Source organism: Ips typographus, linkage group LG6 (genome assembly GCF_016097725.1).
Source record: "Ips typographus isolate SLU linkage group LG6, UJ_Ityp_2.0, whole genome shotgun sequence".
NCBI lineage: Eukaryota > Metazoa > Arthropoda > Insecta > Coleoptera > Curculionidae > Ips > Ips typographus.
Window position 1 is genome coordinate 9,650,753 of NC_138427.1, and position 14,449 is coordinate 9,665,201.

Sequence of the window (14,449 nt, forward strand, 5' to 3'; positions counted from 1 at the left end):
CTTCAAATAAACTTAAAATCCAGAACCAAATAGATAATAACCTGCTTAGAACAATAAAAATTACCTTTACGAATTGTTTAATACATTCGTTGCCGTGTTCTCGTAAAAACGCCTGTAACGTTTCCATTCCCTGTGCGGAAAGCAGTCGATGTCCATTGCTGGTACTGCTCGGAGTAACTCCCGGGGTACTTGGAGAGGCGGAGGGCGAAGGCGTTGGCAAAGCATTATGGAACGGATTGTTGCCGTTGAATCCATGATGATAATTGTTGTTCTGGTTATTGTTATTGTTATTCACGTTACCGAACAACGAACCGTTGCTCTGTTGTGGGTTGTTCAAATTGTTGTTCAGCGAAAAAAACATCGCGGACCAATTGGAGCTGGTTTTTAAATTTCAGTCATTTTATCGCAAAACAGTCATGTAAGGCAAATTTACAAGGCTTTTGCGGACGCACTAATAACCCAGGTTCCCAGTTACATTCGAATGTCGGAAACGGGAAGGAAACGACCCTCGTTATGTAAGTTTTGTGTATTATCGCCGGTAAAAGTACTGTGCATGTAATGCAATTTTAGTTGGGAGACTAGAGAGATGATAAATACGAGGACTTGCAATTCCATCGGGAGTTTATATACGATTCGTGTATGTATTGCGAAAGAAGCGCCTCTGAATTTCGATGGTATTGTGTATTTAGAAGCATTTGTCTATAGAACTGAGAAAAGATCTGCCATTTTAATTTCTATCAAAAATATAATGTAAGTTGTCTAAGGAAACTCAACCAGAGTTTAGTGAAAATATTGAGTACCAGGCAAAAATTACACAGAAACTAATCAGTAGCCAGAGATAATGAGTGTTTTATAATTTATAATCACGCGCACCTGATTACTAATAATATAATCAGGTAGCACAGGGGGCGTAGCTCAGATGGTAGAGCGCTCGCTTAGCATGCGAGAGGTACCGGGATCGATACCCGGCGCCTCCACTCCTTTTTTATTTCTATTAATTTGCTTAATAAATTAAGAATTAAAAAAAACCTTAAAACAAATAAAATTAATTTTAAAATAAGTTTTTTTCGAACTTTTGCTGTTGGTAAAACTAAAAAAAAAGTAAAAATACTTCTTAGTAGGTAAATAAGAAAAAAGTGGAGGCGCCGGGTATCGATCCCGGTACCTCTCGCATGCTAAGCGAGCGCTCTACCATCTGAGCTACGCCCCCAGTGAAAGCAGACAGTTTAACGTCGTACATGTTCTTCAGCTTTAAGTGTTGATAATAACAAATAATAGAAAATTTACATTTTTTTAAGCGATATAATAAACTAGTACAGAACGAATTTCATATGGTACTAGTAAAAAAAAACAATATTAATAATTTGAAATAGACTTTAAAGGCCGTTTTAGACTATTCAATTTTTTAGACAAGATTTTGAACAATTTTTTGTCTAAGGTGGATTGGATAGTGTCATACAGTAAATTGGCCCGAAAATTGATTTATTTCATTGAATAATTTAAATATTCTTTGTTTTGACGCTTTACCCATTAGAAAAATGGAAAAGATACCTAGTTTTAAATATAATAATTAACTAACAATGAATTTTAATTATTAAAATCAAATTGAAATAACACTGACAGTGACAGATCAACAAATTACAAATCGCAATTGGCGTTTCAAGTTACAATAATAAGATCGCAGCGCCAGTTGAACTAAAATCGGGCAACACGGCCCTAACCGAACATTACAAATAATATGACACTGTCACTGTCAAAATCAATGTAAACAAAGGGAGCAATGACAGCTGGAATGCCCCAAGGACGGTAAACAGTACAGGATTGCTCGATCGGCCGATTTTGTTTCCCGGCGGCGAATGAATTCTGACGTCACAGTGGGCCTTCGGGCGCACAATACGCTAAATATTCGCCCGAGACGCTATGTACGAGATTGTCAAGGGTGCCTGTGATTTCGGTTTACTCCGACCCCATGGTGACGTAAAAATCGTCACCGGCCCGAGCCGATACCGGCAAGATTGCGCTTATGGGATTAAGCACTCCTGTACTGTTTACAATCCTTGGGAATGCCCGAAACTGTTTTCAAAACTGATCACCAGAGGGAGTATCTCTTATCTTGAAACGCCAATCGAGAAATTGGCTTTTAAATTCGTTGGAAAACATGCCGTCCGATTAGCATTTTTCGGTTGGTGATCGATTTATTTTAGTGCATTTTTCAGCGATTTCTAATCGATTTTTTCTTAAGAATGCAACCAGTGTTTACAGTGTCAATCTCGTTTTAACTCATTCTGATAGAAAGGTTATAGTGCTGGTGTTAAAAAAAAAATTAATTACTGGTCATTTAAAAAAAAAAGTATGCAATGCACCTTTATTATAACCTAAACCCTAAACTTCAATGAGCAGGAATTAATGAGTGAACAATAAGAAAATCAATAATTACACAGGTGAACCATCTGGTTGGCAGCAGAAAATATTATGTCAACGTTACCGCAAAGAAAAAACAACCCTCAACCCTCGAGAGATTGGTCCGGAGCTTAACTTATAAAGTCCTGATATATGCCCCCATCAGCGTTCCAAGTTGTTCGGAAAAATGGGCTTCATATGTTGCCGCAAATAAATATTTATGCGTACGGATTTGCGTATTCCAAAAGGAATGATATTGGGTGGTTTTACTTGATCCCGGAGACCGAGAGAGAAGAAAACACGAAACGTCAAGATTAATGGCTCTTTAAGGAGAGAACTAAATAATGAAGGTGATGACTTCATATAGGTAGTTAGGACGTCGCCAGTTTTAACGTTAGCGGCAAATCCCGGGGTTTGCACTATATAATCCATCCATCATTGGAAAGAAGATTAATGGACTCGGACTTCCTCCTCGGCCCCGTTCTGGCTGCTAAGCTCCCAGGTAAACTAACTAGAATCTGAGTTATTACACGACACTGAGGCGTTAAACTGACAGTCGCGTAGATGAAAACCCAGTTGCAAGAAAAAACGAATAGTGAAAAGTGCCGTAAATTCCAGATCCCAATGTACAGAAAGTTGACGTTTCACATGTGCAGCTGACCAAACTCCATATCATTTGACCAATCACAAACTAGGAACAGTGGTGACATTTATGCAAATCTGTACATGTGGACTCGTGACATGATATGTTGACAATTCTTCTACAAAATGGCGTCCAAAACCAAAACAAGTGAAATAAGAAACAAAACGTTAAACGACAGGAAAGAAGTGCTTCAAACAATTATAGACTTTAATAAATGCTTTTGTTATGACAAACTGGATTTGATACCCTCCACCACCAAACTTTTGGTACATTAACCGACTATCTGAAATTTTACCCTCAGTAATTAGATCCACCTTTCCTATGACTGTTGTGCAAGCTTAAAATGACTGCCTTCCTTATTATGTCGTATTTAACCTAACTTTTCAAACAAAAACTTGACCACAAAAGTCACAAGTCGAACTATTCGAACGGCACCGAGGAATGCGAAAATAACGTCGACATTTTCGGGAATTTTAGCGGTGACTTTCCCGTCTGTCCCGCACGGAGACTTGTCGGCAACTTGCCGGGAAGCGCGCTTGTTCCCATCGCATCCAGGCGCACGTGCCAAACGTGAGTTTCCCCCAGCGTCGTAATGTGCATAAATCTGATCGTCCAGACTAATTATTCATTTTTCCTTTTATCTTTTGCTCGGATGGCCGACTACTTTTTGGACGCGATAACTGGAGAATTATAAATGACTTTCTTGTGTGACCTTCTCGAGGTCGTTATTTTCAATTTCATTCAGTGAACGCGTTCGTCGTACGTAAACAAACTTGATTTAAAACATTTTTGGCCGACCACGCCTAACACGCTTAAAGTAGAACAATGTAACAGCTGATATTGAATGTTAAAAAGCCGGTATAGTTAACGTATGACGTGGGGGGCGTAGCTCAGATGGTAGAGCGCTCGCTTAGCATGCGAGAGGTACCGGGATCGATACCCGGCGCCTCCACTCTTTTTTTATTTCTACAAATAAAATTTTTAAATATTCGCTACAATTTTCTTATAAAAATGTATTGAAAATAAAATTTAAGCCCAATCCTTGTCAAAAACCTGATTAACTGCTAATGGCGGAACCAAGCTTTAGAGCAAAATAAAAAAATTAAATTATTCCAATTTTAGAAAAATGAAAAATTTTAAAGTGCCTTTTTCACCTAATTTAAGGTTCTTTGGTATAAATATACCCTTTGCCATTAGAAAGAGGATAAAAAATACTACAATACGAGTCAAAACAGGCCTTCCTAGCTCTTCATGTTACCGAGATACTGTATCTCAAAAAGTAGTTAAAAAATATACAGGTGTGGTAAATTTAAAACCGACCATAGGAAAACCGTGTAACTGACAGAGAAACGTAGATAATTGCATGCGCGGGACCAAGACAGAATACGAAAAAAATATCAAGTAGGCCATATTTTCAGTGCGCTGTTGCCAAAATCCAATACCGTCGACAAAATTAATTTTGTTCTTGGATTATTCGATAGAAAACATTATAAATCTAAATCTCCATTTTAAATAGGAGGCCATGAAGACAAAATTTATTAAATTAAAAGTGACATTCTAGGCTTTCTTGTACAGAGGGCGGTGTGGTATTGGATTTTGGCAACAGCGTACTGAAAATATGGCCTACTTGATATTTTTTTCGTTTTCTGTCTTCCTCCCGCGCATGTAATTACCTACGTTTCTCTGTCCGTTACACGGTTTTCCTATGGTCGCGTTTGGATTTACCACACCTGTATATGCCCTATAATATTATAAAGTATAAATACACCCTTTGCTGTATGTACAGTTGGAACCTTTCTGGGGCAAAATAAAAATTTGCCAAAATTGCACCTTTCGACAAAATGTACTTTCCGTCCAGAAAATTCGATTATATGAGGCTTTGACAGTGAGAAAATCCTGAATCCACTACATTTTGGGACTAGTAGGTCTGGGGAATTTATTACCACTACACTGACTACAAATTAAACACAATTTCCTGTAGGTAAGTAAAGACCAAAATCGTCTACTAATAATTTCAATTATAACGGTAAACTCAGGAGTTTGATGCCAATTTCAACCTTAAGTACAGGGTGATTGATTTAATTTTGGCTACCCCTTAAATCCTTAAAAAAAAATAGTAAACTTAGAACCAAACTAGAGTTTTAAAAGTAAAGTAATACAGAACTAAAACATTCTAACCTAATTTTCCAAACTAAACTACATAAAGGATAAACGACTTAATGAGAAAATGTAAATTTGGCATTAAGTTAATTTGAATTTAAGTTTCACTAACCGAAAACACCGCTAACTTGAGTCTTGAGGGCGGTAAATACACAGAAAGAAAACATACTGAACAGCCTTACACTAGTAAATTAACTTAATTCTCTGGAGCCTTCCTCTGGAGACAATCGTCCCTAAAGATAAGGCGCTACAGTCGCAGACCCTAGTGAGGTCATCATAGTTAATCATTAAGGCCAATTAAGGGCTTTTATATCGCCCTAGAAACGTTGTAGTTCGGGGCTTATTGAAATCCTTATTTCTGCTAGGGCTTAGGTTAGGATAATTGGAAAATTTATGGTTTGATCCTTTCTAACAGTTACACAAGCCCAAAGATTAATTCCAGAATAAAAATGATGAACAACAAAAAAATACAGTGATTGACGGACATCCACTTTTTCATCACCAAAAAACCAAATCGGTTGTGGTCCCACCAGTGCAGTTATCGATAACCGCCCCCCCAATCGAGATTTTTTCGACCTTTGCCAGCCCCCATAAATCTTGTTAGAAAGTATATTAGCCCCGATATTACCCTTTGCTCCCCCGACTGCCCTAACCCGGTCCCCTCGGGTCTTTGGGGTTGTTTTCCATCAAAAATTTTCTCGGCGGTTTCATTTTCGGACGAATTGCCATGGCGAGGAAAAATCGTCGGTTACAGTTTGTAACGATTCAAAAAAAAAACGACGTTCAACTAGAATTGATCTTTAAACTTGAAATTTCATCCCTTTTATTCCAGAATATTGGGTCTGGACGTTTGTCGACGATCCCAAAGGGCCGAGAACGTCTAGCCGTTTAAATCACATTTTTCCTCCCCCAAGGCGAAACATTTTCCTGTTTTGCGGACGTCACACACATATTACGAGTTGGAGTATATTCATTATACGTTTGGGATTAGGGTGTTTCTTCTATTTATGTTCGTTTCGGGACTACCGCAGTCTATTATTTTTTTAAAGGTTGCAAAAATTACCATCATACACTTAACTGATTGCTGAAAGTTGCCATGATCTGATTACCAATACTTATGGTAAACACTTCCGTATTAGAGTCATCTATTGAAATAAACTTTTACGAGAGTACAGTTAAAAATACGAGCCAGGGGAATTATTAAATGTGTTCCAATAAAACATCAACCTCTCCTATAAAGGTCTCTAGCTTGATTAGATCGTAAAACCGGGGCAATTTTGAAATCTTTGAGCAGTTTTGCACGAACCATCAATCATTTCAAATGGGATTAACTCCATGTTCGGAGATGTGTTAATGCTCTTTGTATCACTTATTGTAATCTTTGTGGTGTGTAAACAAATGGAAAAAACTCAAAGAAATATCACCAATTAGTTGTCACGCTCCATGGAGCGAATGTGACGTCACAGTGACGTAATTCTTTTTGGTTGCTGTCTGTTCATAAGTTTATTGTTCTAGTCAAGTGTAGTTTGGGTTTATTTTGTTGTGTGATCAGGTAGTATTTAGCTTATAGGTATTTACTATTCTTACTTATACTTTCTTTGATTGATCAATTTCCAAATTAGTTTGTTTTACTTTCCAGAACAAATATTCTGGACCAACTTATTTTGGCTGAACTTGGTTGTGTATAAAATAATCAGCTCTATCTATATTTGGATCAGGAATGCCACTTTCTTTGATTTTCACTCATAACTTGCAATGAACTGCATAAAATATTGCATCTGCGTACACAACAAAAACCGCGAACGCCGCCATTAAAAGTGACATTTTATAGCTTTCTAGTAAAGGAGGCCGTGGCCAAGGATATTAAACAGTCAAGGATTGCTCAATCGGCCGATTTTGTTTCCCGGCGGCGAATGAATTCTGACGTCACAGTGGGCCTTCGGGTGCACAATACGCTAAATATTCGCCCGAGATGCTATGTACGAGATCATATTCGTGAATGATCGACTGCAATCGCGCATCGCGCAAAACAATCGCGCGAACGCGAGAGACCCATGGTGACGTAAAAATCGTCACCGGCCCGAGCCGATACCGGCAAGATTGCGCTTATGGGATTAAGCACTCCTTTACTGTTTACCGTCCTTGGGCCGTGGCAAGCATCTTTTGACAGTCTTGACAAGTGACAAGCATTAATGTCATTTCCTGGACGAGCAGCGTTGCCAATGGTTGCAGGTTTCGAAGAACTGCGCCGAAAATGAGAAAATGATTTCACTCAGCTCCCGTAATCCGGCCACTTTACCAAACTGAAGCAAATTCGAATTGATGGTAATAAATAATGCCTGATTTTCCCAGCCATTTGCTCTCTTTAGCCATCACGACTCGGCCTGAGACATTTTTAAGATGGAAATCAATCAAAGAGTCTTATCATCCATAGAGTGGTAATCCTCTGCAGGGTGCCAGTTTCTTATACAATCTTTATTCTACAACTAAAGAATCATTACCCAGACAACCACTTGATTACAAGGCAAACATTCTTTTCAAATAAACTATCTATTTTCCAACTTTTCACTCTTCTTGTTTAGGGTTTTGAATTTACATCGCCCTCACCACCGGGGTAAGTTTTTTATGCATCCAGTTAAAATAAAGCTGAAATAACTGGGTTAGCGACGGAAACTTTATGCGAAATGCAAAAAACACCCTAATTTAAGCAGCTCAACGTTTCGGTTGCTGGGTCCAGCTTAGGGCTTTTTGTCGCTGTCCGCCATCTAAATGTAAACTAGGTGCTGCATGGGCTTTTTTGGTCTACAGACATCTTTCATTTTAGTTGGCCGGAACATGTCTACCTAGCTAGGATAACAAATACGACCCGGTGTATGTAAATAGAAACGAGGATGAGTCGAGGACTCTTATAATCCAATTTAAAAGCCATCGAATCGAGACTCCGACTTGCTGTTCGCTTTTTCGATTCCTCGGTTTATTGTGGCAAACAATTTTGCAAAAGGTTCTCTGTAACAGAACGTGTGCGACGTGCTGCATTTCCACTGGGAAATTTTCTGACCGCAAACTTTACTCGGATCGGAAACTAAGAAAGCATTAGAAGCTGAGAAACAATTTAAGTCACGGGACGTGGGTGGAACAGGTGCAAACTATAAATTATCCTTAGGATGTGTACTATAATTGATTGATCTTTGCAAACTCAGGATAACGCTTTTCATAAAAGCGGATAGAGCAGCACACTTACCGGATTAATAAATACGTTTCTGTCAGGAAGTTAACTGTTTTAAAATTCAGCTATGGCTCCGCTATAATACTGCATCAACTTGGCCTTACCTGCAAAGAAAAAGCGTTTAATTAGTTTTAAAAATGGAAATGTATGCGCAAAGTTTTTGGCTCGCCAGCGACACTAAAGTTTTGAATTTCTCTATTGGTGGATGGTTTTATAGGTATTTTAGTCAGGGAGTAAAAAGTTTATAAAGCTGTTCAAACTCGATCGATATCAGAAGAACCCTATTTGTATGTTAAAAAGAGTCAGAAAGCAGTAACACATCAAACTCTATTCAAAATTCACATGCCTACAACTAATTAGGAAATAGATTTTTTTTATGGTGTGTATAGTTTGCCTGTATTCCTTTCAAATAGGTATTTTATTATCTTTGATTATGAGACTTGACTTTGAGGCCCTCTAGCGAACAAACTCTAAAACAAACCACCCAACTTTTATACGTCGATGGATAACTTCTTTCATTGGCTATCCACAGATGTATAACAATCATAACAAAATGTATCAAATAAACGAGTTATTCAACGTCAAAGCGACAGGTGTCAAAATCGTTGGTTGAGACCACTTTCGCATGGATTTTGTGAAATATCTCCTAACCAAGTAGATATACGGAAAAAGTGCAAAGAAGGTAAATTGTGTAAAAAAGGTCAAAGAAACTGAAACCGACAAATTCTCCCCAACTACATTTAAGGAAGTAATAATTAAGACACTTGATGATGATAAATGTAATCAGTTATCAAAAAATAAGGCACAATATGCCTTAATGACTAAAAAGCTGCCTTTTTAAAAAGGTAGCCTTAATTAGCAAATAAAAATTCAAATTCTGTTAGTTACATGAAGTCCCCCCAAGACACAATTTATACAGTAAAGAAAATTGGTATGTACAGACCGTGCAGCACCATCTTGAGGAGTAATCCAAAACCAGTCGCTCCCCCTGTAAACGCCTTTATTGCATTTACAGAGTTGCCACAAGCTTAATTTATCTTATGAGTTGAATTATTCATAAAAAACACTCAAACAACTTCTATAATAGTATTTTTTTCAAATTTAAACATGTAAACCACCCACAGTGCTCCTAATTGCCATATTGCGATCGGAAGCGCCCACAATTGTATAGGAAACCCTTTGACTGTAATTCTGAAACACCATTTGAGGGATATCTATAATTAAATTTCCATTTGAGCCTATTACGCATTACATGCTTTGGCAATTCCATTTCGATTAGAATTCCAGTAACAATGGAATATAATTGCTTAATAATATCAGATTCATTTCCTGGTCCATGAGAAGGTCTCTACCATTAGCCCTGGTAATGATAAACTAGTTGGGTAGATCTTCAAGGAAACTAATTTTTTTTTAATGAAAAAAGTCTGTTATTACTATAGACAAGACAAATGACTAGATCATTAATGTAAACAGTTGCCACAGACAATTATTGCTAAATAAACTTGAATGTAGATGTGTGGGTGGAACAATGCTCATAGGAGTGAAAAAAGACAAGTGACTTATTTAATTGCCTGTTAATAGTATTTGCCACTTAATTGGAAAGTAGACTTTAAGGGAAAAACCAGTCTGAACTATTTCTCTCAAAAGTATGACAATAAAGTCCTGCTACCCAACTGTATCTAGTACACAAACAAACCAGTGCCAACATCTGTCTTTTATGACCTGTTACTTAATATGTGTAGCTGGTAGGCAACAAAAAGATCAACCTACACTATAGTTTTACATTCATCAAAATTATGATGTGTTAAATGGACAGCAGGAAAAACCCACTATCCTTCTTTAACATGATTATTATAGTTTGCTTACTGCTTAACATCATTACTTTCTATTACTACAAAGACTATCTCCTCTTTATAACATAACATTGAGAAATAATGATCAATTTTCTGGAAATTGTTGCCTATTGTGGTAACCAAGGAAACCAGGATTTGACAGATGGTTAAACTTGAGTAGCTCAGTAATAGAGTGGCTCAAACAGTTGAGACTCAATTTGTCATCGGAGCTAGCTTAATCCAGTTTATGAGTGAGATTTTTGAATAAGAACAATTTTCCCACAAAAACTGAGTAAAAGGGAAAAGAATCAATAACGGCCCTGGCAAACCAAAAAGTAAAATCGGTGGATAGCGGTGTTAAACTCGCGCCTGTCAAGACACTTTACCTGTGGTAAATTCGCCGCTATTTGTCTCTGGAGAGAATCCCGTTCCTTTTCGACTTCCGACAATTTTATTTCGGTCTCCCCGAGACGTTCCTGTGTCTCCCGCAAACTGTCCATCAACTTGTCTCTTTCGTCCAGCATAGACACCATTAATTGTTCGAAATTCGCGTCCTCGCCGGAAAATTGCGAACTTCTCTGGCTGATGCTGTCCTCCGATATCGTCGGCATCACGTCGCACATCATATTCCACATCTTAAGCGATTATTCGCGGGTACCGAGATCCAGAAAAACCGATCTATCCGATCGTACCCCCTTTAACCCCCTGGTGAATGATTCGACTGGTTTTCTAGCTAAACGATCGCCGTAAACACTGAAACCGGGTCTCGTTTTCGCACCACCGCCTCGTCCCTAATTGTTTATTTACAATTATACACATTATACTTGGTTATTTACAAAGACACACCTTTAAATTTTATTCCCATTATTTCTAACTACATACACAAGATACATTTAGAAGTTGATTTTGCTTGACAGCCATTGCAATCCATGTCAAACAAGCCCATTTCAGCCGGTAAAGCAGATTCCACTAACAAACCTTTCTCATTCTATTGCCGTGTTACCACTACTAGAACAGAGATGTCGCATCCACTATTCCAAACCAAATTTATTAATTTAGACCAATTTTTCAGCAAAACTGCAATAATTAGTCGCACAAACTGATCTGATAATTGAATTGAAATTCTACGGGCACAGCAAAAAAGTTTAAATCCTAATCTGATAGTTGGCAACACGGATAATTAACCAAACTTTACAAATTGGCAATGGTGCAACTGTCACCAAACAGCTGCTTTTGTCAGTCACTTATGGCGATGGCTGTGTTTCGCGGAAGTAAACTTTTTCAAACTTTCATCCGATTTTTAGTTAATAAGTCCTTAATTTGATATGCCACTTTTTTTGGATTCTATTTTTTTACATATAGGAAACGTAACTTTTAGTTCAACATGCCGAAAAAGTCCAAGAAAGGTTCGCTAAGGAGTTTGGGAGGTAAATTTCTTTCAATTTTTACCTTAAACACTTTAATTACAAACATTGCAAGTTTCTTATCAATTATTGATTATGAATTATGGTACGTTTAATTTTTGACTGGTGGTGGATTGTTTTGTATTTTTGCTCATCAATAAAAAAAAACACTTTGTATACCTAAGCAATTTCTTTCAGACATTACTATAAATGACTTTGCAAACTCATCAGTACCCAAAAATCGCACCAAAAAATCATCAAACAATACTCAAGTAGTGCTAAAAAGTGAAGTGGAAAAAAACTGGGATGACAAAGATGCAGAAGACTTTGATGGTACTAATAAGTTTTTTTTTTAAAGTAATTAGTTATTAAGCTAGGTTTTCAGGAGAATTTGTTCCAATAACTGACAAGGACGGTAGTATCACATATGTCATACGAAAGGCAGAACCAAGAGTAAGAAAGAAGACTTTGTCATCCAGTGATAAACAGGACAAAACCCAGAAACATGGTAAAGACTACCCAATTGATATTTGGTTTCTTGTATCAGAGTACATTAGACCTGAGGATGTTGGTACTTTTGCTGCCATCTGTACCACATCATTGGAGGTTGTTTGTAGTGCTAGGTAAGAAAAAGTCTTGAATCTACTTTTGGATTATGAAATTGACTTTGTTTTAAACTTTTGTTGCAGATTTTGGTTCAGTTTGTACCGTCGCTACTACAAGAACGTTCCTACAATGCCTGAATGTTTACAACCGGAACGTTTAATCAGACGATACGGTTTAAAAACAAACGTAATTCGGGCTCTTTATCACATGTACCAACCCTTTGTGAACCGCATCAAACCAATCACAACATTTGAAGAGCATCCAGAGTGTCTGAAAAGTTATGAATGCCATCTTGTGTGGCACACCACAAAAAGCTCAAACTTTATCTATTTCTTCAAAATGAGACGGAAAACTTTCACTCCATCACTGTCACATTCCAGGACCAGATCGGAGGTGCCGGATTTGCTCGAGATTCTGGACGATATCTCAGCCAATCCGGACGAACATTGCCGCGTTTTACAGGTGTCATGTTTGCATTTTTGTCCGGTACCCCCAACTTTAGGTACCTTTACTTATTATTGTCTTAGCTATCTATCAAAGATTATTTTTTATAGGTTTGGCCCTAAAATCGGTCTCCCTCACTCTGTCTTCAGCTCCGAAATTCCAATATCACAGGTTGCAGCTGGTGTTCGATACTGCGGCCAGGTCATCGTCAAACTTACGAGGGGGCGCTGATAGCGTCACCCTTATTCTGGACCCCGTGATCAATATTAAAGTGTTGGACTGGTGGCACCCTCTGTATCCAGGCAGTCATAACATGAACGACCTGAGACGTAATCAAGATTAAATATTTTTCTTTTGTTACTAGCCTTGTTTTTATGAAAAAAGTATTTTATTAAAAAATTAGTTTTAATAATCAAGACCTTTCTATAGAAAGTGCGAGTGTTTTGGTCAGAAAATTGCCTCTTTTTTTATATTATTCTGTCCCTGCTGTAGATAATAGATGGGGCAATGTATACAATTTTTTGTATGCAGAATGTGTGCTGTGGTTATAATGAAATTTAATTATATCAATCCTAACTAACTGAGGTTTTTTGAGAATCGTCTGGCTATTTTAAATCTTGCTGTGACGACGTCATTCTAATTTAGTTTGATTTTCGGTATCATAAAACCAAACGTAAATTGAATAATTTTGACATTGCATTTAATGAAAAATGACTTGTTTAATTTGTACTGTAATAAAGTTAAAGCATAACGAGCCTGTTAATTTAAATATTGCATCCTACGTATAAAAACATAACGATATGCGAAAAAGTAAAAACGATTACAGTTATAAAGCCAATTAGTTGGATTTGCTCATAATTTTTAGAGTTACATTTTCCTTATTTATATGATTGTTTTTAATTAATTTAATAATTTAGTATACTGATGTGCCATATATTTGCTTTGAACGAAAGGAATTCCCCAATTTTACGCACATTTTGGGTTATTTTGACTGAGACGTAAAACTTTGTCCTATAGCGACTTCAAATATCAAAGTACGTGTTTTTGATACCACTCAACTTGGAAAAGACTGTATAACGTAATATAAGGTAATATGATATATTTTTCGGTTCCCCTTGTCACTTTATCGTTAAGCCATCTTCGGATGGAGTATAAATTATTGACGAAAAATGTAATTAAGTTAATTTAAGAAGTTCTCTTCAATCGAAAGTTTAAATTATTCTTTAGTCAGTCTAATAAAACTTGGTCAACTTAATTTTAAAAGATTATAGTCGAAAGAGAGTTAAAGTTCGGATGTTATCTCACAAAAAAACCATAATAAACCGTCATCTTTTGAATACTGCAGTTTTACTGAAAGTTGGCAATTTGTTAAAAAAGTAATCAGAAAATGTTAGTCACAGCTTTTTTAACATTTGAAATTACTAATTAAAGAAACCATCTGGTAATTTACAGACATACAAGGAACAGTAATAATTTCCTTTTCTTCAAAGAAGTATTATAAATATGTAATGCTTGTCAGGTGTTTTGATTACTTCTGACTCAAAGCTAACCAAAACACGAGCTCGCCTAGAAAAGTGATTTTCCTAGTTATTTCCAGCATATAATCCTCTGACATTGCTTCTCTATATATTATATACAAAGAAACGGAATGGTAGGAATTTATTCCACCAGAGATTTACATACAATTTGACATCGTAGGAAAAATGGAAATTTTGCTACTGTTCTATTTTGTCTT

The 14,449-nt window shown here is 37.0% G+C and overlaps 2 protein-coding genes and 3 non-coding genes across 24 annotated transcripts in view; 3 read left to right on the forward strand and 2 right to left on the reverse strand.

Moving 5' to 3' along the window:
- Window positions 1-11,204, reverse strand: part of Liprin-alpha (PTPRF interacting protein alpha) — a 39,648-nt gene extending 28,444 nt beyond the window's left edge. For 14 of the 19 annotated variants that reach the window (XM_081981267.1, XM_081981253.1, XM_081981266.1 and 11 more), the window contains exon 1: window positions 65-376. In XM_081981267.1, the coding sequence (XP_081837393.1) occupies window positions 65-361 (297 nt within the window). In that variant the 5' untranslated portion in view covers window positions 362-376. Of the gene's footprint in view, window positions 1-64; window positions 377-10,647 lie in introns of those variants that run through there. The other 5 variants (XM_081981271.1, XM_081981270.1, XM_081981262.1 and 2 more) reach the window with 3 other exon arrangements.
- On the forward strand, window positions 905-977 carry TRNAA-AGC (transfer RNA alanine (anticodon AGC)). The gene has a single exon. It is a non-coding gene; the product is annotated as a tRNA-Ala (tRNA).
- TRNAA-AGC (transfer RNA alanine (anticodon AGC)) lies at window positions 1,138-1,210 on the reverse strand. The gene has a single exon. It is a non-coding gene; the product is annotated as a tRNA-Ala (tRNA).
- On the forward strand, window positions 3,923-3,995 carry TRNAA-AGC (transfer RNA alanine (anticodon AGC)). The gene has a single exon. It is a non-coding gene; the product is annotated as a tRNA-Ala (tRNA).
- A 286-nt stretch (window positions 11,205-11,490) lies between the features above and the next one.
- fsd (transmembrane protein fates-shifted) lies at window positions 11,491-13,461 on the forward strand. 2 transcript variants are annotated; one of them, XM_081981292.1, is made up of 5 exons: window positions 11,491-11,688; window positions 11,863-11,997; window positions 12,050-12,287; window positions 12,354-12,772; window positions 12,825-13,461. In XM_081981292.1, exons 1-5 carry the CDS (start codon window positions 11,646-11,648, stop codon window positions 13,055-13,057), a joined length of 1,068 nt encoding a protein of 355 aa, XP_081837418.1. In that variant the 5' UTR covers window positions 11,491-11,645; the 3' UTR covers window positions 13,058-13,461. The 2 variants fall into 2 exon arrangements, with proteins under 2 accessions (XP_081837418.1, XP_081837419.1); XM_081981293.1 differs by having other exon boundaries at window positions 11,521-11,770.
- The last annotated feature ends 988 nt before the right edge of the window (window positions 13,462-14,449 follow it).

Bases quoted from the DNA above. Each gene is read 5' to 3' on its own strand.
- fsd (XM_081981292.1), top strand. From the start codon at position 11,646: ATGCCGAAAAAGTCCAAGAAAGGTTCGCTAAGGAGTTTGGGAG. The intron at 11,689-11,862 runs GTAAATTTCTTT...AATTTCTTTCAG, and splicing joins TTCGCTAAGGAGTTTGGGAG to ACATTACTATAAATGACTTT. The intron at 12,288-12,353 runs GTAAGAAAAAGT...CTTTTGTTGCAG, and splicing joins GAGGTTGTTTGTAGTGCTAG to ATTTTGGTTCAGTTTGTACC.